Source organism: Panthera pardus, unplaced genomic scaffold (assembly GCF_024362965.1).
Source record: "Panthera pardus isolate Hobbes unplaced genomic scaffold, ASM2436296v1 HiC_scaffold_7, whole genome shotgun sequence".
Lineage (NCBI taxonomy): Eukaryota > Metazoa > Chordata > Mammalia > Carnivora > Felidae > Panthera > Panthera pardus.
In genome coordinates, this window is record NW_026527002.1 from 79639469 (window position 1) to 79665324 (window position 25856).

General features: G+C 52.0%; 1 protein-coding gene across 17 annotated transcripts in view; it reads right to left on the reverse strand.

Moving 5' to 3' along the window:
- PTK2 (protein tyrosine kinase 2) overlaps positions 1 to 25856 on the reverse strand; it is a 257936-nt gene that overhangs the window by 51703 nt on the left and 180377 nt on the right. For 13 of the 17 annotated variants that reach the window (XM_019459751.2, XM_053896569.1, XM_053896572.1 and 10 more), the window contains 10 exons: positions 25183 to 25200; positions 19119 to 19175; positions 17660 to 17680; positions 16463 to 16560; positions 10918 to 11002; positions 9640 to 9740; positions 7218 to 7333; positions 6252 to 6352; positions 3108 to 3197; positions 270 to 474 (listed from right to left, as the gene is read on the reverse strand). In XM_019459751.2, coding sequence (XP_019315296.2) covers positions 270 to 474; positions 3108 to 3197; positions 6252 to 6352; positions 7218 to 7333; positions 9640 to 9740; positions 10918 to 11002; positions 16463 to 16560; positions 17660 to 17680; positions 19119 to 19175; positions 25183 to 25200 — 892 coding nt within the window. The remainder of the gene's footprint in view (positions 1 to 269; positions 475 to 3107; positions 3198 to 6251; positions 6353 to 7217; positions 7334 to 9639; positions 9741 to 10917; positions 11003 to 16462; positions 16561 to 17659; positions 17681 to 19118; positions 19176 to 25182; positions 25201 to 25856) is intronic. The other 4 variants (XM_053896566.1, XM_053896563.1, XM_053896565.1 and 1 more) reach the window with 3 other exon arrangements.

Below are 25856 nucleotides of genomic sequence, written 5' to 3' on the forward strand. Positions count from 1 at the left end.
GGGTCTTGTCGGCTGTGCTAAGTCCGTCAGAAGTTGGGGAGGAGAGATTCGGTCATAACTGGAAGCTTATTAAGATCTTAAGGCCTAATCTCCCGAGGAGTCTAGCAAGGTATAAATAAAAGCAAACCCATTAAGAAAGTCATCACGTTCGCCCGCGAATAAGTTAGCCTTAGACGTGCGGACGGAAGGACCTCGCGGCGCAAGGACTGCGAGGGGGGTGAAGCCGCGTGAGCCTGCCCCAGCCCCGGCCCTCGCTCCCCCACTCCTACCTGAGCTGAGCTTTGAGCTCAGTGAACCGGGGCCGCCTGCTGGGGTCATAGGCCCAGCATTTCGTCATAAGGCTGTAGAGGGTGGGAGGGCAATTTGGAGGCATTGGTAATCTCTCCCCGTTCTCGATTCGACCGATCACATCATTGTTCTTCACTCCTTGAAACGGCTTCACACCATGCATCAGTATCTCCCACATACACACACCTGTGAAGCGGGATGAAAACAGACCGTGAACTTCGCAGGAAGTGGGGGAGGCCCAGGAGTCGGGGGGCGGGGGAGGGAGGCTTCACCGCTGGCGCCAGGGGACCAGCTGTGGGACTGCGGCCCGAGCGGCCAGATAAGGCAGCGCTCCGTGAACTCTGCGGCGAACGAGCGCAGCACCGTTAACTTCGTCTGATGTGAACAGCGAAAGAGTAAACGATGACCCGAACAGCCCACGGCTTTTCAAAGAGGTTTACTCCTCTAAACATCCCGTGTCGGAAAATGGCCCACCGGGGACAGTGATCCCTCATGGTTTCACGAACCAGTTCAAAACAAGCTGAATGAATCCTGCCTTCCCCCCGCTGCGGTCCGACCTGCCGGTGACCGCGGCAGCCGACCCGAGGCCTAGCGAAGAAAATGCTGAAATCGAAGCCTCGCGTCTTAGGACACCCGGACTCCTTTCGCGAGGCTGGCCGTGCGTGGCTAGGGTGCTCATCGGCACCGTCACCGGCTTACGCGTGCTCCGGACTCCCTGGGCCGGGGCGGCCCTGCCCACAGCCTCCTCACTCCCCTGCATCCTCGCGGACCACACGCGTTCTCGGGCTCCTCTGAACAACGCTTGAGCGCCCGTGTTTAAAGACGAACGGAGCCTAAGGCGGAGAATGACAACCACACGAAGCTCCGGTCGGGGAACCGAGAGGGCAGACTGGCCGCGACAGCGGGGGACTCCACACCCCCCCCAAACGCACCACACGCACGCGCCTTTCCGGTGTTAACTTCGCCACACTTAGGGCCCCTTCGGCTCTCTCCCCACGGACTCCCCCTGGGAAAGCCTCACGGGTCTCCGTCCTACCCGTGTGCGTATAACGTGCTTGAAGGGAGGAGACGCACTTGGGGTGTCCGCAGTACCTAACGTGGGGTGTGCCTCCGGGGAAGCAGGGCACGGCATCGTACCAGTGTGAATTACGTCTCGACGGGATCCAAATTCCAGGCATTTCAAAGTGAAGAGTGCGTGACCAAAAAACCGCCTGAGCTCTGCGTTTTTCACCAGAAATCATGACAACGTTATTGGTAACGACAACGCAGGTCGTCATTTCTTGAGACCTTAAAATGTTTCTGGCGCTTTGAAATTTACATGTTGTCCTGAATCGTTACACCTCGCGTTTCTTTAAATGCCGCATCCTATCAAATCAATCTAAGATGCCACTGGCTAGAATATACACCACTATTTTATGTGACCAAAAAGGGGGGGGATGTGACACAATCCTCTAAGAAAACCTCTAAGAATTCTTTCCGTCCTACCAAAGAGTGCTTTCAAACCCACGCAGACGAGGAGGCAACGGCAGCTGCCGTACGAGTGCAGGCAGGGCACCACGTGCCACACCCCCCCAGTGACACCGACCGTGACACGCTGCTGACTTATGACACACCCCAGTTGCAGAGAAGTTAAAATGGGAAAACACAGGCACCGTGGACTCTGTGCAAACCGCAATTCCCTTCACAGCAACCTTTAACTTGCTGTCTGGGTCACACAGCTGATGAGTGGGGCTCTGGGACACAGAGCCGTGTCCGTCAGACCCCAGGGCCCTTTCTAAATTGTGCCACGCGATTTCCTACTCTGCTAAAAAGCTCCTTCCTTCACCTGTTATTACTTAGGACGCTGGATGAAACCAACAATCAGTACACGGAAGAAAAAATAGGAACACAGACTCGATGTACATAAAGTTATTTCTAAATACAGGGAAAAAAGGTACATAACGTTACGAAGACATCTTCTCTGAAATAGTTTAAAATCTAGCAGAGCAAACACACACACAGACTGCTCACAAGATGAATGCTGAGCGTCGTGGCCAAGAGAGAAAGCGCAGGGAGCACGGAGATGGGCAGGTTCCGTCTGTAGGACGCACCCGCCACAGGAGGCTTTGCAGAAGAGGGGACGCTTGAGGTGGCCCCGAGAGTCGGACAGAATCTCACCCAGAGGAGACGGGCTTAGGACGTACTCCAGGCAGACGGAGTTACGCCAGAAGAGTGGGGTGGGGAAGGAGTGTCGTGCATATCAAAAAGGGAGACTGGTCTCAAATGTGACGGAACAAGGGCCACCGTCGCGCCACTCAGGAGGGTCCGCGACGGCCCACAGAGCAGGAGGACGGCGCCCGACCTGGAGCAGGTGGCCAGGCACGGGGTAGGCGTCGGGGCAGAAGCCACAGAGGACCCAGGAGCAAACCGTGAGGCCGTGAGACAAGTCAGGAGGAGGTCAGACCCCAGGACGGGACGGGACCCCCAGACCCGTGAAGCACGCGGTCACAGAACCAGAGGGACAGGTCAACCACGTACGGTCAGTCACACGGAAGGAACGGACGAGACGGCAGAGCGAGACGGGAGGGAAGGGAAAGATCTCCCCCAGGAGGGATGCAGAGACGGCAGAGCGAGACAGAAGGGGGAGGAGGCGAGAGCGAGAGCGGGGCCTCCCAGAAGTCACACACAACGCCGGCGCTCGGTTGGCGCCCCGTGCCCGGCGAAGGAGCGGTCAGACAAGGGAAGGCACGTCAGCCCACGCCGTGAAAAGAGGTGACGCCACGTGCGTTGTGAGCATACACGAAGCACAGCGTAACAACACGAAACTTCGCGATACTCACCAAACATCCACACGTCACTGGCTGAGGTAAAACGTCGAAAGTTGATGGACTCTGGAGCCATCCATTTAATAGGCAACTTTCCTTTGGAAGCTAGAAGATCAATTTTAGAAAGTGAATCTTCCTTGTTATCCGCTCAAGGATCTAACAGCTACAGCTAGCAGAGACTTTTATTCCAAGATAAAAAGCTTTAAGCATCTGACCCCTCGGACTCTGCTTATCTGGGAGAGCTACTTTCTGTTTCCTGCCTTTCTGTCAGGTCATTGGGAGTAGCTGCTGAGGCCGCGGGAGGGAGATAAAACACTGAGGTCCTTCCCTCCGCAGAGAGGCGGGGAACGAGGGAGAGGGAGCCCCGCGCCCAGTCACGCGGAGCCGGGCGCTTTCCCCGACAGCTCCTCGTCCACAGGCTGCAGCCTCTGCTAAGGACACGTGGTCGGCTCTCGTTCCCAGTAGGGAACCGGTGTTTCTAAGGAAACACGTACGTACACATACGACGTCTCACATCGATTCCAACCTGAGCCCCGAAAACAACTTGTCCTGCTAGGCTCTCTTTTCTTCAGAAAACGAGGTTCAGACACGTTACGTGACTCGCCGGAGGCCGCCCCACCGCCAGGTGCCAGAGCTGGGGTTCAAGGCCAGGCCCTGGCCCAGAGCCAGAGGGGCTCGGGCCGTCCGGCACCGCCCCCACCCGTCCCCACGCCCCAGCGGAGACAGGCTCCAGATGCCCGCTGCTCCTACGAAAGCACCACAGGACTGCGAGTTACAGACGTCAGCGACTGGCTGAATGCGCCAACTCGGGTTACGCAGGGAGGACTGGCGATGACGCTGTCACCAGTACGTGAAGAGCAGGACGGACGATGGAACGAGAAAGTACAGTCCTCAGGACAGCCTGAAGCATCGTGCTTTCGAGGCCACACAAACCTTCCTTCTGTGCCACAAAGGAAAGGACTCAGCGCCCCACTGAACGTTCCTTCGGCCGTGTGGTTACCACGTGGGCAGCCCTGGGTCCCCCTTCTCGAGGAGTTCTAATCCTAAGAGGTGGAAGCAGAGTCTACTCGTACACGGTGGGGGGCACAGCACAGACGCCGGGTCAAAGCCACGTGCTCCGGAAGCAGAGGTGGCCGAGGAGCGAGCGGTGGGTCAGGACGGCACCGGCAGGGCGTGGAGCTGGTGGGGGCGGGGCAGGAGCCCTGGGCCACAGGGTCCGGACCTCCTTCTGCCAGCGCCCAGTGCCCCTCAGCACTCTCAGGAGACGGCTCTGTGCTTCGTGGTGCTTCATGGATTTATTCCCACTCGAAGCACCTTCACGGCCACGGAGGTCAAATCCTCTGTGCGGCGCCTTCCAAACCAGCGACTCGGCACCTGTGTTCCGAACGAAGGGCCGCTGACCCCTAGGAGTGCTCTCCTGGAACCCGACGGACTGTGCACGTAGGGACCTGAGCCGGCAGCAAGCACACGCACCTGTCAGCTGCTCACTACAGATGCCACCCACGTGCTGCGGGGCCTCGGCCACCACCCTGCTCGGGGCTCAGCCCTCACTGGGAGTCCCGTGCCTGGGCTCGTCAGGGCTCGGGCAGGGTACAAGAGGTACTTTAAAACAGCAGAAAACCGACTTGGCCATTTTTAAGTTAAATGACTAACTAAAATGAATAAACAGCTGAAGAATTTTCTTTTCACATAACCCAGAGCCACTACTGAAACCCTTCCAGGCTGCAGCACACAGCGGGCACACGGAAAGGGAAGAGCCATGAGCCATGGTGTAAAATGAAGGAAACTCATTTTGTATGTAAACACCTGGGCTCATTTTGCCACAACATAAAAATTTAAGTAGTAGATAAAGAAACTAGCCTTTCTAAAACAGTAGTAATCCTTAGAATATATACTAGGAGCATAGTACAGATTTATAATCGAAACCTTAGCTCAAGTACTAGGAACATGAAAATTTATTACTAAAAAGACTTGTTCAATAATGCGAGGAACCAAGTCAATCTGATTCCAAAATTGACAAAACTAAAGGGAAAAGCACACGAGCTAAATCTCCGCCCTAAAACAGACGCATTGATGCCTACGGCGCGAACAGACTGGAGATCTCTCCGTCTGACTGCTCTCGGCGAGCCAGCGGGCCCAGCCCCCCTTGCTGTGCGGGTCGGACTGGGTTCACCAGCTGGAGGACATCGGAGGGGATTCCGAGTTTTGGCTACTGGAACTAAAGTTGCAACGAACATCTCAACTCAGGTTTTGTGTGAATGTCAGTTTTCGTTTCTCTGAGAGAAGTACCCAGCATTGTAACTGCTGGATTGTATGATAGGTGCATAGTTAACTTTTTAAGACTCTGCAAAACTCTTCCAGGGTTTAAAATGTACCATTTTACGTTCTCACAAGCAAGTTGTGAGCAATTTAGTTTCTCTGCATCTTTGCCAGCATTTGGTGTTATCACTATTTTTAGACTGTAGCCATTCCGACAGGTGTGCAAAGATACCTCCTCACAGTCTGAACCCGCATCTCCCCAGGGCTAGGGATCCCGAAGGCCTCTGCACAGGCTTCGTTGCCCTCCTCGTATCCTCTCCAGTGCGGCTTCCATCCCCACCTGCTGTCGGTGTCGTAGTCTGTATTTGTTTTCCCTGCTGAATTCTCAGGGCTCACCCCACACTGGGGACACTGGCCCTTTGCTGAATGGCCCGTGGTTGCAGGAGGGCACTGTGGTTGGCCAGTACCCTCTCCCGGTCTGCACCTTGCCTTTTCACCCTCTTCGCAGGGTCTTTTGCAGAACAAAAAGTTCTCATTTGGATGAGGTCCCTTCTGTCAGGTGTTTCCCTTTATGGACCCTGTTTTTGGTGTCAAGCCTAAGGACCCTTTGTCCAGCCCTCGATCCCAAAGATTTACTCCTACGTTTTTCAAAAAAGCTCTCCAGCTTTATGTTTTGGAATGAAGTCCCTGACCCACTGTGAGTTAATGGGCAGTAAGGCAAGGCTGATGTGAGGTGTCGTCCGTGGAAGTCCGGCTGCTGCAGGAGGCGTGGAGAAGGCTGTGAACTGGTGTCACACCCCTGTCACACTTCAGCCGAGCGGATGAGGGCACACCTTCTGAAGACGTAAGAATCATTAAGGATTCTGAGCCTACCGCCTCTTGCTTGCTTGGATTCCTTACCTTTGTAGTAAGTACTGTCTTCCATATACCGGGATAATCCAAAGTCTCCTAATTTTACGCAATCGTTTGAGGACACCAGAACATTCCGAGCAGCAATGTCCCTGAAGAGGAAGAATTCCGGGTAATGGATTTTAATATAAGGAAAACAAACCTACAAACTCCTCTATATTATATAAAGACATACCGGCAGGTACTCTGAAAGACAGTTTATAGACAATGCAAACAGGAGATTTGTTACACACTGAAAAAGAGACAATTTTACAATTTTACTTCAAAGACGATCCTTTAGGCAGCTGTTTACTCATTAACACAATGACTAGTATTTTGAACGGCTGTGGAGTACACTCTCCCGTAACGAAACCGCTTACCACTTTTTGAACACTGACAGACAGTGACGCACGAGTGGGGTCTCAACCCTGCTGCTACTAAGAGACCTCGTTCCATAAAATAAAAGTTGTCATCTAAACGCCTGTGAACGATTTGCTGATGCCATCTGTTTCAGTGCTGGGTAACAAAGTCCCAGGAAACAAACTGAGGGCTTTCTCTTGCATTCAAAGAAGGGACCCAGATGAGAAGCAGAAATTCCACCGAACGCCAGCAGATGTCACTCGTGACCCTTCGGGGGGGTCCCAGGAAGCCCCAGGACAGTGACTGTTTTAGGTCCGCATGCTTACTGCTCTAGGGCACGTACAAGCTCTCAACAGTATTTGCTTCCCGAAGGCAAGCAAAGGTTTCAGGCTTCACGTGAGGAAAGCCCTCCGGATGTGACTACGGCTCCTCTCTCGGCCAGGAGAAGGGCAGCGCGACGTTCCGATACTGCCCGCCTACGGGAGGCCGGTGGCACGCGGGATCGCAGGGCACACCGAGTACCTCTTCCTCCTCCCCCTCTGCGGAGGTCTCTCCGCTCCCACCTCCCACCCCTGCCCCCGCCGCAGGGCAGCTCACCAGCTTTAGCCTGGATCTTACCTGTGCACGAATCTTTTGCTCTCCAGATACGCCAGAGCTGTACTAAGCTGATAGGCATACAGGATCAAAGACGCGAGATCCAAACTGTACTTCCTCACTTGCAGAAACGACCTCAGCTTTGGGAACAGTGACCGAGATGAAAAAGAATTAGTGACCGAGAACAGAAATCAAGAGCTGAAGAGCTATGTTCAACAACGGTGCCCAATCGCACACACGCTTGTAGAAGAATGGCTTCAATTCTTCCAAAATAAGGTGTAACGAATGAGCCATATGGCTCAGAAATTATGGTTAATCATTCTTTATTTGGAATCCTATTTAAGATTGGAATCTTTGGGGTGCCTGGGTGGCTCAGTCGGTTAAGCATCTGATTCTTAATTTCAGCTCAGGTCATGATCTCATGGTTTGTGGGATCCAGCCCTATGTCTAGCTCCTTGCTGATGGCATGGAGCTTCTTGGGATTCTCCCTCTCTCTCTCTGTCTCCCTCTCTCTCTCCACCCCTCCCCTGCTTGCTCACTCTCTCTCTCAAAAAAAAAAAAAAAAAAAAAAAACTTAAAAAAACACTGAAATCTTCATGATTGTAGACAATTTTTTTTAATGTTTATTTTTGAGAGAGAGAAAGAGATAGCACAAGCAGGGGAGGGGCAGAGAGAGAGGGGAACAGAGGATCTGAAGCAGGCTCCGTGCTAACAGCAGAGAACCCAATGTGGGGCTTGAACTCACAAACCATGAGATCATGACCTGAGCCAGAGTTGGTCACTTAACCAACTGAGCCACACAGGCACTCTCTCTTTTTTTTTTTAAATGTTTATTTGTTTTTGAGAGAGAGAGAAAGAGGGAGTGTGCATACGAGTAGGGGAGGGGCAGAGACAGAGAGACAGAGAGAGAGAGACAGGGTCCAAGGCAGGCTCTGCACGGACAGCAGAAAGCCCGACGCAGGGCTTGAACTCACAAACCGTGAGATCATGACGGGGGCCAAAGCTGGATGCTTAACCGACTGAGCCGCCCAGACACCCCACAAATTTCCGGAAAAAAATACAGAAAGATTCTACAAGGAAATGAATAAAATGGCAGTATGAAATACTGCTAGATAATAATAGTTGGAGGACACACAGAACTAGATACCGAGCGAGCCTGGCACGTAGCCTGGCCGACGCACCCGTGGCCCCACACCTTGCTGTGTCCCAGGCCAGACCTGAGGATAAGGTGATGAGGAGGAAGGGGAAGCCAGGTGCAGGTCTCCTACCCACCCTGCAGGAAGTTCTGGCTGCAGAGGGTGCTGGGCAGTCATGCCACTGGTCCTTATTACTACTGTCATAATCAATTCAGCTAAAGGCCACCATGGCAAAGGAAGGCAGATGAATTTAACTCTAACTCTACAAAATCAATACATAAAGGAGAAAGATTTAGTGACAGTTTAAGCCAGAAAAATTACCCAATTCTCCAAAAGCAAAACCAGAAAGACATTGTGAACAAAATACGTATGTCAGAACTGTTTCCTTTGGAAAGGTAGGGCAGAGGACGAAGAGATCCTGTAGAGGCCTTAGTTATTTCATCCAGCAAACTAGGTTATCAAGTACAGAGGGGAGCCACCAGGCAGGCCCTTCCGGGGGAGGGAGGCTGACGCGGTCACGAAGAGGAGGAAGAATCCAGACTGCTCTCTGACACCTGGGCCCCGGAACCCCTAATTGCCATGAAAAGCAAAACTGCGTTCGGTGTTCTTTCAAAGACAAGGAGCGCGTACAGTGCTTCGGAAGGTGGAAGCACCGACTGTTAGCACCAGAAGGTCAAGGGTCGGCATCTGGAAAACGGGGCTGTGTTCATCCCCACGCAGGCAGGCTACAGGGCGGCCTGGAGGGGGGAACAAGTCTGATTCAGCAGCCCGGGGCTGGCCTCTGACACGCTTCCAGGGGATGGTGACACACTAAGTGGAGAGTTTCTGTGTTTGGGAGAAAGTCAAGTAAGGAGATCTGTCTCTGTGTGTTCCTCCCATTTTCAACAGAAACTGTGACTAACCGCAGTCGGTCGGTCGGTCGGAGAGACACCGTGAAACGAGTTCTCAGAGGAACAAGGGACTGCAGGTTCACCTACATGCAGCGCTAAGGCAGCACAACTGCACGAAGACTGGCTCTTCCATCCTCAAAGCCCGGGGCTGGCACGAGGCAGCAGCACCAGGGAGGAAGGAGGGACCGCCCGGTCCCCACTGCTGCCAGTGCTGAGTTAGGGCATCCCCTGGGGGTTCACCGATGAGGATGTTCTGTTCCCCGAACCCAAAGGACGACGGCATCCGTAACGTACTCCCCCTTTTATAAACAAAGGACACCAAACAGCCAGCGCAGGCTGGGCGAGTCCCAATCACGGGGCTGCTATGTAATCACAGTGATGGCAGGCCGGCAGACGGGCCGGGTCTGAGGGCCAGGTTACCTCTCCAAGCGTGCACAACTCCATGATTATCCAGACGGGGTTCTCCGTGATGACACCGACCAGCTTCACGATGTGGGGGTGGTCAAACTGGCGCATCGTTACTAGGGAGAGACAGGTGTCCAAGGTCACTCTTCTGGTAGAGCGTTAGGTAAGGGGGCTGCTGTGCCCTGTGTGTCCTTGGCCTAGGTGCTCTGCAGAAACAAGCGAGCTGAGACGGGCTTTGTCTTGTACTTAAGACACAGGAACAGGATTAAAGACAGACTTAGACTTTTTTCTGATAAAGTTACAGTATGATTTTGAGGAGTTATAATGTATTGATGAAGTCAGTATGATTTACTCTGTGACTTATTAATCTATTGGACTGTCAGGTGGTAAATATTTACTGAAATGGAAGGTAGAAGGCCTTCAATCGATGTACATGTAATGAAGGACACAGGGAGTCATTCACGTGACCAATGTCTACTGAGTGCCTTTCACAGCGGGGCGCTGTGTCTAAGCAGTGAGCAGAGCAGACACGGCCCGAGTCCCCATGGAGCTTAGAGCCTAGAGAAACGGAATAATAATTTTCAGGCAATGTTTACCTAGTTACAAATACTGAGGGAGGTGAGAGTGTGGTCCTGTGACACAGCCTCCCGAGGGGAAACTATTTTCATCACGCGGTCAGATGAGACGGGACAAGCCATGGGAGGGTAGGAAGGGCATCCCAGCCCGAAGGCAGCTGGGAAGAGCCAGACACGTGCAGACGGACAGGACAAGCTACTAGCTCTCCAGGAGTCTGTACTCTGCAGAGAACACCCACCCACGCGAGACCCTCCCAGCAATTTCATCCCTGGACATGTGAACAGAGAGCTGAGGGGTGGGCACTGTAGCAGGAGCAGGGCCCTGGCCGTGGTCCCGGCTCTTTGCCCAGTCTGTGAGCTCCCTCAGGGTGGGGACCGCGTCTGTCCTGCTCACCCCCAACTCTAGGGTCTGGTGGCACCTGGGCTGGACTCATTTCTACACCTGCCCAATTCCAGGGCCAGGATGCTGAACGGTGCAGGTACCAAAGGACACAGGGACGGTAAATCTGTCGACCTTTACACCCAAACATCAGGGCTTACCTGGACGATGTGGGCACAGGCGCCTCTACAGATACAGGTAGTAATTTGCAAGGCAAGACAGTAAATGCAGCTGTCACACAGAAGTCAGAATATTCTTTTTCTTACTTCTTAGAGATGGCTTGTATTTTACATAGACAAAACGTCAAATGGAGCTCCACAGAAATTTCTAGAAACTTACAGGCTTCTTGAAGGAATTTCTCTCGCACGCTGTCCGAAGTACAGTTTTTACATGTTTTAATTGCGACCGCCAAAGCCGGATTCTCCTGCGTCAGGGAAATTTCAGAATCACACACATGCAAAAAGAGGTTCTCTACATGAATCAACGGGCACGTTCACGAAGAGCTGTTTGTTCTGCAACTATGTGGACTGTGGACCAGGTAGGATCAGAACTGAAAACCTCAGGAGAAGAACACTTCAAATACTCAGCAAGACCCCAGAAGAAACGGACACGGTGTTAAAATGCTGGAGGTCATTCATTCGTTCGTCGTCCCACGAACACTTTCTGCTGCGTGCCAGGCAGCCTTCCGGGCGCTCAGGACGCACCCTGGGCTAAAGGCAGCAGCGTTCCCTGCTCTACTCAGGCTTCCGTTCCGGCAAAGAGCAGACAACGAACACAAGGAGCGAGCTCATCACAGAGCACGTTCGCGCGGAACAGTGGTGTGGACCAGGAAGGAGCGTGTCAGGGTGTGCGAGGCAGAGACAAGGGCGAAAAAATGGAAGGAGGGAGGGAGGGACTGGCAGGCGGGCACAGCCAGGGTCACAGTGCTGCGGCTGGGGCAGTGGTGGGGGCAGGGCCGAGGCGGTGCGCTGGGACAGGCAGCCCGAGCGGGGCCCTATGGACCAAAAGAAAGGCGCCCCGGGGAGAGCAGTGCCATGGCTGACCTCTGGCTGAGAAGGAGCACCTGCTCCGGGAGCTGACGGGGGCGGGGGGGGGGGGGGAGGCGCAGCGGTGGGGTGGCGGCTGGGGCAAGTGTGGGCAGTGCAGGTGACGCAGGGTGAGGTGCGATGCTGGTAAGGAGACTTCAGGTGTTTGGTGAGAGAGAGGGAAGCAGCAGTTCGAGCAGGACCAGGACGTGAGGGGCGTGAGATGGCGGGGAGATAGCGTGGCACCCAGGGCAGCGGCAGGAGGATCCGGCGGAGTTCAGGGTCGGATCCGCAGGAGATCCTCGCGGGCCGGGGCACGAGCACAGCACCCGGCCGCCCAGCCGTGTGGGAGGTCAGGGAGAGGGGGAGACACAAGGCAGACTCAGAGGGGGACCACCAAGGTGGAGACAAACCAAGAAGGCGTGTCGATCTGCCTCCCGAAGAAGCTGATATTTTCTCGAACGAATTCAAAAGACAGAGCTTGAACAAGACAAATGAGGCCATCCCAAGCCTCAATGGAATACCATGGATGGTTTTCATTTACTTCATTATACTTTATTTTTAGAGAGAGAGAAAGCGAGAGAGAGAGAGAGAGAGAGAGAGAGAGAGAAGGAGGGAGGGAGAGGGAGAGAGAATCCCAAGCAGGCTCCACGCTCAGTGCAAAGCCTGACTCAGGGCTCGATCCTGCTGGACTGTGAGATCGTGACCTGGGCTGAAATCAAGAGTCAGACGCTCAACCGACTGAGCCACCCAGGTGCCCCCGTGGATGGTTTTAAGTAGCAACTTAAGGGCTTATCCTATCCTGGGCTTTCCACTGTCCTTGGTAGAACCACGTACTGTTCATACTGGATATTTTCCCAAGGTACCTCACATTCTGTCAAGTAGGCAGAAAAGGTGAGGACAGGAGGGGAGAAAGCAGCAGGGACAGCCCGGTGAACGGACGAAGGTTTAAGAAGCACTGCCTCAGGTCTCTGCCAGGGCTGCCGTGCCCCAGCTCCTACCCTGCCTCGGGGTCCCGTCCTCGCCAGAGGATCTGGAGAGGGGACGAGGTCACAAAGTCGAGAGACGGCAGCTCCGGAGTGAAGAGAGGAGGCCTCGGGGGGCTGCTGTCTTGGACCCCTCCTTTCGTCCCCGGGGGTGGCCAGACGCAGGCGCCCTCGCACAGGAGCGAGGAGCCCTTAGCCATGAGATCCCAGACGGGGGCTGCATAGTCTCGCAGTCTTCAGTTTTCTCGACAGGCTTTGGGCATTTCTGTCCTTTTTGTACATCATCTCACTGAGCCTCCAGGTGATCTGTGAGGTAGCCTGACGAGGTACACAAGGGTCCGGGCCACCCCTTTTACAGACGACCGGGTCGGCAGAGGCTGACAGGTTTTGCGGTTTGCCCGCGATCACCCTGCTGGAAGTGGCCTGCCCCTTCTGCAACAGGGCTTTATTTCAGGAGTGACCGGGGCAGCGTGTGCATGTGACAGGCGACAGGGAGCGGCAGCGGCTTTGTCACAGACTTAGCTCTGAAATGGTGGCCACACTAGATTCTGAGTGCTGACGACACTTCAATCTGCCAAGCTACGGGAGCGTGAGTCGCTGTCCCCGTAGACGCCAGCCTCAGGCAGGAAAGACTGGCACAGGGGGAGAGTGGAAGGCAGGACACCGCTTCCTGTCTTGTCAGTGTTGGGAAATCCCAGGGCGCAATCCACGGCCAGCCCGACGAGAAGCAGCCTCACTGAGCCCCAAGTCCCACCTCCATGCCGACCTCCTAATTCCTCTCTGTAGCCCTCACTTTGCCTTTCAGCTCAGACCCACATATCCAACCCACCTGTGCCCTGTCTTGACGAGGATGCTGTGAAGTTATTTTAAACTTGAACTGAGCAAAACAAACCTCCTGATATCCCACTGTGGTGGTTAACTGCATGTGTCCACTGGCCTGGGCCACGGGGTGCCCAGAGATTATTTGGTCAGACATTATTCAGAGTGTTTCTGAATGGATTTAACATGTAAATTGATAGACTGAGTGAAGCAGGTTGCCCTCCCTAATGTGGTGGGCCTTGTCTGATCAGCTGAAGGCCTGAACAGAACACAAAGCTGGTCTCCTGAAGAGGAAATTCCTCCTGCTGAATTGCTTTGTGCTGGGACATTATTCTTCCTTGACCCTCTGGACTACAACCACACTGGCTATGTTGGGTCTCGGGCCTTCAGATACAGCCTGGCAGTAAGAAGCCATCAGCTCTCCTGGGTCTCCAGCAGGCCACCTGAAGATCTGAGGGGACGTCAGTCAGCTTCCATAATCACGTGAGCCAATCCCTAACAGATCTCGTTTGAAAGCACCCACACCCGCCTGCTTCTGTCTCCCCGGGGAACCCTTACTAATGCGCCCACTATCCAACGTGCTTCCCTCTTCGCCTTCTCCGCCTCACTCAACAAGCAGAATTCATACCGATGCTCAAGTAGCCACTTTGGATTCCTCAGTTTCCCTCATCTTCCACAGGTCCAACAATCCGGAAGTGAGACACGCCCTCCCTGTCCACAGCGTGCGTCTGGAACTTTCCCTGCCAGTGCCTGTTATGGCTAGGCTCATGCACTCGCTCCCCAACTGCCTTCCTAACAGCAAGCCCAGAGACCTAACAGAGACTGTAATTCAACTGTAATTATTTCGGGTCAAGAAGCCTCACCTGCCTTTTATCTCAGTTGGGTAGAGCCAGTCTAAAAGTTAGCAGGCCTTTTGAGTAAATTTGGACCCAGGGCTCTCTCTACTGCTTTTTGCTTCAAAGAACAGAGGTAAGAGAATTAGGAAGATAATAACAGATATAGTATAAAAAAAAAACAAAAACAACAAAAAAAAAACAACTAGAAGAAAAGTTAGCAGCTAAAAATACATAGTAAATGACAGAATTAAGTGTAAGAGCAAGGTAGAGACTTTCAAAGCTGAAATGTAAAAAAAAAAATGGAATCTCTGATTTGTTTAGTGACGCGGTGGCAATTGTCTGCTGCTCCTGTGACCCAAAGAAAACAAAACAAGAAAACCCTTTCAGCTCTAGAAAACCTGACAGGTATGGAACTACTGGGAAAACACCATTTGCAGCTTCCAAAGCAGGGGTAACATAAAACGTCAATCGTCTGTGTTACCACAGATCTTCCCTGACCTGAGATGCAGTTACGTCCCAACACACCCGTCGTAAGTTGAACATACCCTGAGTCAAAATGCGCGTAAATACCTAACCTACCAAATATCACAGCTGGGCCACACCCGCCTCATGTGTGCTCACAAACACTCACAATGGCCTATAGTTGGGCAAAACCAGTGGACACAGAGCATTATTTTATTTGCTTTTTGAGAGAGAGAGAAAACGCGAGGGCACGCACACGGCGGGGAGGGGCAGAGGGATAGAGGCAGCAAATCCCAAGCAAGGCTCCACGTCCAGCACGGAGCTCGATCCCACCACCCTGGCATCATGACCCGAGCCAAAATCAAGAGTTGGATGCTCAACTGCCTGAGCCACCCAGGCGCCCCCTACAAAGCGTGTTTTACACCGAAGTGTTGCTATCCCTGTAATTCACTAAATCCTCTACTGAGAGTGACAGGATCGCTGCGTGGCTGCGCAACGGCCGTCAGTGCGTCCGCTGTGGGCTGACTGGAAGCTGCGGCCACCACCCTGCAGGGGAAGAGGACGCACATATCCCCAGCCTGGGAAAAGATCTGAATTCAAGATTCTAAGTGTGATTTCTACTGCATGAAGATCGCTTTTGCAACATCGTAAGATCAAGAAAGAGTAAGTCGAACCACTGTAAGCTGGGGACGGTCTGTGATCCCTTATTTGTGTCATCCGTGTACACCCGTTCTTCCAGCTAAAAAAAGTTTCTTGAGTGAGTTCCTGCTGGTGTCTCACTACTGCTGATCTAACCGGCACACGTACCATAACCGGTGTCGGCAGGGCTGCAGAGGGACGGGCACTCTCACGCACCGCACCGCTGCCAGGAGTGGAGGGAAGGGGCACGGCCTCTTCGGAGACAGCTCCGGGTCAAAGGGCGGAACAGATACCACGTGACCCGGCCATTCCACTCCCTGCCATCTACGCGAGAGAACTGAGAACTAACTACTCACACGCAGACCTGTGCAGTGGCCGTCACAGAGGCGTCATTCCTAACAGCTAAGAAGCGGTCACAGCCCAAATTCCTGTCAGCTGGAGAACGGACAAACACAAACGGTCTACCCACACAATCGAATGTTGCCTGGCAAAAAAGGACACTAAGTACCGCTTCACGCTAGAGTGTGGATGACCCTTGAGAACATGCTAACTAAAAGAACCGATCACGGAAGGCCACACGTCGCACGAGTCCGTGTACGTGAAGCATCCAGAAGAGGCAAATCTAGAGGACAGGGAGCAGACGACTGGCTCTGCCAGGGGCTGGGGGAGGGCGGGACGGGAGTAACCGCTAGCGGGTGAGGCTTCTTTCTGGGGTAAAGAAGGTGCTGGAAAATGCACCGTGCTGTCGTTTGTACAACTCTATCAATATACTAAGAAACCACTGAACTGTATGTTTTTAGAAAGTACGTTTTATAGTATGTGATTTATACCTCAATAAAGCGATTATTAAAGTCATAATCTGTTCCATCCAATGGAACACTCCTTGTGGGATCTGTTCCTGATGAGAGAGGCTGAAAGATCAAAATGAACAAAAGACAGACCCAGCCCTCTAGGAGCTAAGGGTGCCATTTCTCTGCTCCCGAATACTCCGAGCAGGTTGACGTGTGTGACGGGCTCTGTGAAAGACCTCTGCAAAGGAGAGCCAGGGACTCGAGAAGACAAAGAAGAGGCGACAGTCAAAAGCAGCGCGTTTTTCTGGTCGCCAGGGAGGACTTACTGGACTCATGTAGACGCCTTGGTGGACGTCCCCAAACTGGCCTTCCCCGATGCACCGTCCAAGCTCGATCCTTTCTCTTTGAATCTCGTAGTCCCTGGCTGCAAAGCACGATCCGTACATGAAAAATTAGGTAGGTGCGGTATTCCAAATGCAGACACTACACTCAACGCATTTCCTTATCATCCACGAGTACAACTCTCACTGGTGGCACATCACTCTATGAAAATGCTTTAAACAGAGTGGAATTCTCTTAAACGGTATCGTGAAAGGAGTTACACAAACTGTTAACGGCACTGGTTGAACCACAAAACGATGTGAGTTCTATTAAAGGCAGATTTTTTTCATGTTTTTAATTCGATTTAGTTTGTATCTGTCTGATCGTTTTCTAAATAGTTTTTCCAAGTAGTAAATTATATGCTTAAGAAATCAATGCTATTAGTTTAGGTATTAATATACGAAAGTCTAAAAAACACGGTTATTTAAAGCAATTATTTTACAAATAACTGAAGTCTGAAAATACGGAGACAACGGGAAAACCGTGTCACGAGTGACTCTGTTTTAAAAGTTTAAGAGTTTTCCACTTTCTTACGATCCTATCTATATTATTCATGGAGCTAAAGAGTTTAAAGAGGCCATTTCTAAAAACTAATTTCAAAATTAGATGACTTGGAATCAAGGTTGAACATATTGCATTACAAATGATGAGTGTTTTATATTTTTCAGAGCGTTTGCCTCAAATCAACGTATTAATTTCTTGCGATTTATACCAAACTGACTGTTTAGCAGGCCGTTGAGGCACATGGAAATAAAATACCCACTAGCAACCTAGACCATGAATTCTAATCCAATTAACTGCTGCGGATTTTGATGTTCTCCGGCCAGGAAACCTGTCTGCACGATCCACGCTGCACGGACTCCATTAGTGAAGTCGCCAATGGAATAAAACAACAGCCAAATGTTTCAAAACTCTTCCTGGTTTATCAAATGAGAAGCCATACAGAAAATCCGACTCAAATTTGAGGTGGTTCTTTTCCTCTTTAAAATCACTTTAGCTGGTAGTTCCATTGGTTTAATAGCACGGATAAACCAATGACAAGTGGTTTAAGGATAATAGTTAACTGCGAACTGAAACGTCCCACACCACTCCGCAGGCTGCAATTGCAAGCAAATGCAGTTATTTTAAAGGAATCGTGTTACCTTCGTCTATTCCATAGCTTTCTGTATTGCAATTAAGGGAGAAAAAAATTGAAGACCTTGCTTAGAAATAACTGATAGCAATCAGGTTAACAACAACAAGCTCCGAGAGTACGTTTCAATATTTACTATGTGAAATATTTTAACCACAAACATCAGTAGGAAAAAGACCAGACATAGGCAAAACCTAAATCTCCTCAAATGAACTCGATGTGAGGGACACGACGCTTTCCAGTTTCCATCTCCCAATTCCTACACAGTAACGTCTTCATGGGGTTTGGATAAACGTCAGCCACATTGGACACGTACTACTCAACACCGAATAATAAACGTACAAGTGCAAATTTGGATTCTCTGTGGAAACGTACAAAATTTAAGTGTCAATTTAAACATTTTCTGTGGTGCCGGCGCACACAAGTCAGAATGCACACAAGTAAGCTTCCGCTCTTCCCTCTGTTTTGGACCACTCTCTAACACAAGGAACCCTTGTGAGGGATTTGGGGGGCACCCAGGACAATGCAGGCCTGACGCTGGTAATGCCTCTCGCATGCGTAGAGTTCATGGAAATGAGAGCATCTTTTACAATAGTTACACAACAGGGTAAATAAAGTGCCTGAAACATTTATTTTACAAATACGTGTGGCTCTATGGAAATCAGGACATCCGATGCTGAATTTTTTAAATTAAAAAAAATTTTTTTAAGTAAACTCTGTGCCACACGTGGGGCTCGAACCCGTGACTAACATCAAGAGTTGCATCTTCTACTGACTGAGCCAGTAAACTTTTTTTTTTTTTATGTGAAGGAAATTTCAAGTGTGTCTCCAATTCAAGGTCTGGGACTCTATCTTCCAACACGAGACCTGGGGCTTCCGGATTCTCTTCAATCAAGAAGCAGCACAAAACAGAGAGAAGAAGCTGGTGTTTCTAGGCTTCAGGAAAGTCGTAACTGAAGCCCCTCCCCCCCCCCCCCCCCTGCCCCGCCCAAGCTGTGCGGACTGGAAGCAACGGATGAGGGAAGCTCTTTGTACCTGGTCAGTCAAGGGCAGCAAGCAACAGAGTTTCAAAGGGGAAATGCAATTAACTGAATATGCAAGTTGAAAAAACTGAATATAGAAACGTGTATAGACATGTAACTTTAAATAATATAATAGTCCACAGAGAGGAGATTCTATAATCAATAAAGGCTGTATTATGATAGAGCCACGAGATGAGATTCCAAAAAGCCTGTAGCTAAGCTGACTTACTATAGATATTTGAGCTTTAGGCTCCTGACCTCAGACTGGTCAAATACAAAACAGGTTTCTAAAGACTGAAAAGAATATTTCTGTTATGCACACTCAATGTGAGGTATTAAAGACAGTTCTAAAAGAAACCAATAAATATCTACAACTTTTGAACGGAAGATACCTAAAGTTAAGTATCTGTCAGATCTGAACAAGAACAAAATCCAAAGCCTACTTACTTGAGGGCATGGTGTAGGTATCTTCTTCGTCTATAATCTCAGCATAGTCGTCGGTTTCTGCAGGGAAGGAAACAGACACGTTGGAAGATGTGAACTATCTGACCTCCCGGCCTTTAACATAATTTGAAAAGGCAAAACGATCTGCCTAAGTCCCCTGTTATGCCGACACATTCCTAAAACACGATTACTCAATTTTTGCTCACACATGAGTCATTTATGGAAATAAAAGTGACGTCATGGTGCAATCTGTTATAACACACAGACTTGTTTCTCAGGGAGCAAACAGAGCTCGCACAGAGAGCCCTTGCGAATGACAGAAAGATGCGGGGCAACTATGCGCACGACCTGAGGCCGCCCATCTGCACTGACTGCACAACTCTCTCTCATCTACAGCAAAGGCACGTTTGGGCCCCACTGCTGTCTCCCGGGATTTCTCCAAACAAGACGAGTATCTCAAAAACAGGGAACCTGACATCATTCATAATTAGACTCTACAGCATGAGCTCAATGCTCTCCTTTAGAAGGCAAAAGTGGCGGCCTGACGTTTGAGGACACGGGTCATGCATTTCATCTGTTCAGGGTGGAAGAAACGCAGGGATTTCTCTCTTGTCGCTTTTCACTCAGATATTTGAAGACTACGCATTAACGTCAAAAGGGTAAAAGATCTAAGAGAAAGAACGAAATGAGAAGAAAGAGCGTCTTAAAATGAGTTCTTTTCTGAGGCGATGTCAAGGCGTTCCCGTGCTTCCACTCACTCCTTTTGGTAATACGGTGACTTAGAAATCCGATGCCACGTCAATGGGGGGAAGCTCATTTGGAGAAAACCCTCACCTGAGTGACACGTACGCGGACTTAAGCCTTGTCTGTTTTCTCCTTCTGTCAAGAGGGAAACCTTTAGCCGCTCCAGGCAGAAGGACTGCCACTGCTGGGCCAGGAAAGGAGGGCTGTGCTTCCTCGCTGGTCGTCTTAAGGGAGCTCTTCCGGGAGAAGACCTGACCAGGCACCACCTCTGGCCCCAGAGAAACTACGAGCTGAAAGCTCTTTCCTTCATGCCATTACTACTTCACTCAGACACTACAATTACAGGAAAGAGAGAATATATATAGTCTACATTCTTTGGGACGTCAATTGTTCCACGTTGCCATGGTAATGACGGAGCCCAACGCTAAGAGTACCTGGAAGAATTCATTTCTTGGCTCAGCTGGCAGAACAAAGTCAACGGATCAGTTCTCCTTGAGCCATCTAGTAAATGTCAACCACTGCTAAGTCCTGTGTGAAAGGAAGGTGGGTGATCTGTATCACTCTTACGTGTCATAAGTAACACCACTTGCGGGTTACTCTACCCCAACCTCACGTTCTCTAATTTCTCTGCCTCTCCCTCTTACCCTGTTCTCGGTGACTGGCATGTCCTCGGCCCACAGCTTTGCTTTTGTGTGAGCGGGCTTAATGAAGGACGCTGAAATGCTCTCTGGGCACAGAAGGGAGTGACTAGGGCACTTTAAGAAAAAGGACCGAGCGGAGGGGGACTCTGCACTAACAGCTAGGACAGCTGAGGCAACACGTCACACGCATGCCATTTGCGGAACCGACTTCTCCCTTTACTCCAAAATTTGCCCAGCTCGACTGTACGCCCTCCCCTCAGGAAGCTGAGGCAGAATTTCCACAAACAGGCGCTACCCGTACTCCTCTTCTCTACGAAGCACACGCCTTTAGAGGCGACCCTGGGGCAGCAGGATCCTGGCGGGGACAGCTGCCGGGCGCCCGGCCTCCACACGCCTTCCTCCGCCGCCCTGTCACCAGAGCGCTCCGGCGGTCCTTGCACTTGGCTCTGAGCTCCACGGGGGGACGTCATGCATCAATCACCACCACGGGCACTGAGTCCTTACGTGGCTGTGGGGACACCGCCTGCCTGATGGAGAAGGGCGTGGCGCGCGGCGACGTCACAGCAGGCCTCCGACCCGGCACTCAGCACGGGGCTGGGGCTCGTGTTGGCTCGGCCAATTCTGGTTTCGGCCCAAGTGTCACCAAGCCAGAGACCCTGCCTCAAACGAACCTGCCCTCTACCCCCCTCACTCTTAACCATGCTGCCTGGTTTACTTCCCTCAGCATCTATCAGGATCAACGATCCGGCAGTCCTCTGGTCCCCTGTCAACTGTCTGACCCCTCCGGACGGAGAGCCCAGGGGAGCGGAGCCCAGGTGTGTGTTTGGCCGCTGTATTTTCGGCATCTGGCACGGTGCCCGGCACGGAGAAGGGGCCAGGCATATAGAGGCCGGGCAGAGAGGGGTGGTGAGGGGGCCTCAGGTGGTGAAGGGACCACACACCCCGCAAAGCTGGGGCAAAGGAGCTATGTGGCCGGTGCAAGGCTGCAGACCGTGGGGGGTGGCGCTGGTGCTCGGCCTGCCGATCCTGCAGGGGCAGCTCGCCTGGCTGTGCCCTAGCTGTGCCCTCGCGTGTAGGGTGGGGACACGTCCACCGGCAGGGTCGTCAGGAGAATGAGCCACGTAGAGGCGTGTCACAAAATGGGAGCCCCTTGGGGTGCTTCTTCTGAGGGCTCTGTGGAAGGGGTCTGGCAGCTGAGGGGGGCCTGCCTGCTGAGACTCCCGGTCGGCCTTCCCGGTGGGACTATAGTGGCTTCTGGGACTGCCTCTTTTTATAAAAGTCTCACTGGAGGCCATAAAAATAAAATGGCCAGTGTACAAAACTGATCTGGGAAAAATCAAGTTGCAGATCCTTTAATGAATTCACAAAACACGAGTAAGAGCCTGTAATTTTTTCCTCTCGATGCTCTGTGGATTCTATGTGAAACCCGGGGGCTATCAGAGCGATCTGGGCATCACTCAGGACGGCACCTGTGCGCTGTGGTGTAAGGGAACAGACTTTACTGCAGCGTCTGTGTCCTCCATGAGGTGGTTCCTGTGGAGCAGAGTCAACGCCGTTGAAGGCGCACAGGCCTACAAGACTCTGCTTGTGGCCGTCCACACAGCAGCCTTCAGCTGTGACGCCGGGCATACTTCTCCAGGAACGCTTGACCTGGATTCTGCTCTCTGTTTCGTTTCTGGTCTTAAGATTATGGGATGATATGATACCGATAGGAGAGGTATTTTTACACACTCAAGGGCCCCTGAGAAACTGCAGGCCAGCCTGAAACTGTCCGCGCCCCCCCTCCCCCCAAAAACAATGGCATGATACAAGGAGAACAAACACAAAAACGGGAAGCAGGTTCAAGATCTGGGCACAGATCAGGGAAGCCAGATCCACATTCCTCCCTTACGGACGATGCTGGCAGCCCGTGGCCGACACGGACAGAAACTGTTCCGCTTATCCGGCCAGGCAGTACTGCGACCATCGCCCCCCCCTCCGCGGACAGGAACCTGAGACCCCCCAGGGCACGTGAGGGTCCCCTGGGTCCCGGTGCCAATCAGTGGTGGGCTGGTACGCGGAGACTCGGGCAGAGTGCCCGCCTCACTAGGATCTTCCACAACGCTTACGGGCACTTTGGTTGCTTTTTTAAAGATTTTATTTTTAAATCGTGGGACTCGAACTCACAGCCCTGAGATCAAGAGTGGCATGTCCCACTGACTGAGCCAGCCGAGTGTCCCTGGGGACTTTAGGCTCCAAAACTATGGACTACTCCTCTAGGGACATTTAGGGACACTCCCACCTACCCCCCCCACCCAACACCGGCACAGCTCTGTTCAGATGTTCACAAGAATGGGACCTGTGTTTTGGGGAGACGGTCTCAGGGTACCTGGCCCCGAATTAAATGTTTCAAAATAAACCTTTTTAAAAATGGAGACTCCCAAACCTGGTACATTATAATCTGAAAGGTTGGGTATCATGGTAGGTGGTAAAATAAAAGTGACAGGGAGACACGTTAAAGGGACAGAAACTGACAGCTCAGCAATCAGGAGAGAAAAGAACCAATTCCTCATCTTAGAGCAGGGTACCAAGAGGTGAGGCTGCTGTCGAAAACGATACGGCTGCACGATGTCTCGTGCTCTGTCACCGAGAGAGCCTGCCGCCTCTGGGGTCGCTGCGAAGGGGGCTCCGCCTGGAATCGGGGGAGCGCGTGTCAGTGGACAACGGCTACCACCCTGTGGCTGTCAATAAAAGAAGCCGCACAGAAGCCCTCAGGCTCACGAACTTCTCAAACGCGGGCAACCTGGTCAACCTCTGATGGGAGAGGGGCAGACCTCCTCTACCGGCCTGGCCAACAGCGGTGTCCCCTGTTTCCCTGTGGCGCTCGTGCCTCGGCTTAGACCCCTGCAATTCTGACAGCCTGTTCCCCTGACTGGTTTCCGTCCTGCCCTCAGGGAGCTGGAACATGGCATCAGTCCCACAGAGCAACGCCTTGATGGGGACAAGATTACTTGGGCCATTCGGTGGGACTGAGCAGTGTCACAGCTTTTTATCTGACCCGGGGGACGGAGACGTGCCATTAGCCGAGAGGCACTGGGGAGCAGGGGAAGAGTTCTTTTCTAGGAAGCCAGGAAGGGCCCAACCGTGCTCCTTAATATCAACCAGCTGCATGGCCCAGGCCAGGCTCGGCAGCTCTTTTCCGGAAAGGGTTGGACGGTGTGCATTTTAGACTGTGCTGCAACTGCTCGACCCCGCTGTTAAGTGACCGTCGGCAGCCGCGGGAGCAGATGGGGGCGGCCGTGCTCTAAGAAGCTCTTACTTGCGGTCGCTGAGATGGGAATTTGACGTGGTTCTGATGCCACAAATACTATTGTTTTTTTCCCCACTCAGTAAAAACAGTAATAATCGTCCTCAGCTCCGGGGAAGAACAAGAGGTGGGCTGGGTTTGGGCCACACGGGCCTCAGCGCGTGCGCCCCCAAGTGACGAAAGCCTCAAGGCCCGGCTTGTTCGTCTGCAGGACGGGAACAGTAACACTTGCCCCGTCTGGCCCACAGCACTGGGAAGGTCAAGTGTGGGGGGGAAAGGGTTCTTTACATAGACGATGTGGGAAAAACCACGTGTTCATGAACACGTGGTCAAATTTTCACGTTTGCACAGTAATTCCCACAACAACCACTGAGACCTTTGTGGATGAAGACGCGGGACGTAAAGCAATCTGCGCAGGCCCGTTGAGGGAGGCCGCTGGTGACAGGATGGGGTGGGGGGTGGGGGGAAGCGTGAGGCTGGAGCCTCCTTCCTGCCACGCATCCTGCGGCAGCCGTGGCCTCGGGGGTCCCCCTCGGGCTCGCGGCCACGACGACACCCGACACCCCACCCAGAGCCGCGCAGTCTAGCACCTGCACACGGGGCCCCACGCCATCAGCGGCCACTGAAGACTGCTTCTACCGAGGAGGGGCCCTCCATGCTGTCAGCCCCACGGAGCAGACGCACTTTCCCAGAGTCACGTGGTTAAGACCTTTCACCGCTCAAGTGCTCCATCCCACCATGAAAATGACCCAGACGAAACCTTCAGGGAAAGCATTCTCTCATTCCATCACGAGGAAGAATGCCATTCCCCCCTGATTTGAGTTTCACGTGAAGAGTTAAAGGTTCATGTAGGCAGACAGGAAGTGGGGAACCTGAGTCACGAAATGTGACTTTCAAACTTCCCGCTCATTAAGTGCTACCCTCAACTGCTTGAAGAACAATCGTGACGCTGTTGCTGGTATCTCTCTCGCTAGTTTGTGTGGTTCTTAAAGATCTCGCTTTGCTCCTTCCTTTCTGCTACCCACTCCCAGACTAAAATCGTTATGTGTATACGCTGTATTTGGGAAATCCCGTGGGGATCTCTATCATTTACAGTTTTCCACTGAGACTAATCTCGTGAGTGGTACCATCGTGACCATCTTTCTTGAAACCCAAAGTTAACAAGGAAACCTAGAGAATTCAGTGCGTGTATATACAACTCCAATTTACCACTGACACATGACAGAGAAAGTGCAAAGCCCTCAACGATTTTTAGGAGATCATTTGTTCACAGCATCATTTTTTCACACTTGTTTTGCTGAGTCAAAACCACATTCTGCCTTTCATTAAATACTGAACCATATTTACGAATAAATAATTCTGATATTAGGAACACGAATGTGAAAAGAAATATTACCGTCCCCACTAATTTCATCTGCAGATCCAGGTAGCATGCAAAGAAAGGGAGGGTGGGGAGGAGAGGGGCAGGGGAGAGGGGAGAGAGGGAGACACACTATTAACATGACAAGTAAATCAAAGTGCAAGGAAAACAAAAACTCACCCCCCAGGTCTCATTCGAAAGACAAAAGAGCGACTGCAGCAGAAAGTGTGTTTGCTCCGTTTAAGGACATTATGGCGAGTTTGAAGCTGTCAACACATCATACAAAGTTACACAGCGGTTCAGCAAAGCTGCTTTCTACCACACTGAGCAAAATTAATCCTATACGCTCTCGCAGTTAAATGCTAAAAATGGCCTTTACCTCCCTCAAAGGGAATGTGCATCCGCTCAGACAGAAGTGAAAATAACCAGTCATTAATGAGTCTGGTAAAGGCTAGCCAGGGGCCCAGCCCTCAGCACGCCTCCTCCAGGAGGGCCTCCCCCAGCGAGCCATGGGGGTCCCAGGACACGGGGGGCCAGAGGCCAGGCCCAGCACATAAGCTGTACCACATGTCCAGTTTCCATTTAAATTTATGCAGTGTTGTTTGGAGAAATTCCTGCTCTACTTACAACAAACGATCTCTGCTTTCCAGAACACCATCCAAGTGGCCTGGCTGCCTCTGCCCCGCGGCACCCCAGAGCGCCTGCCAGCA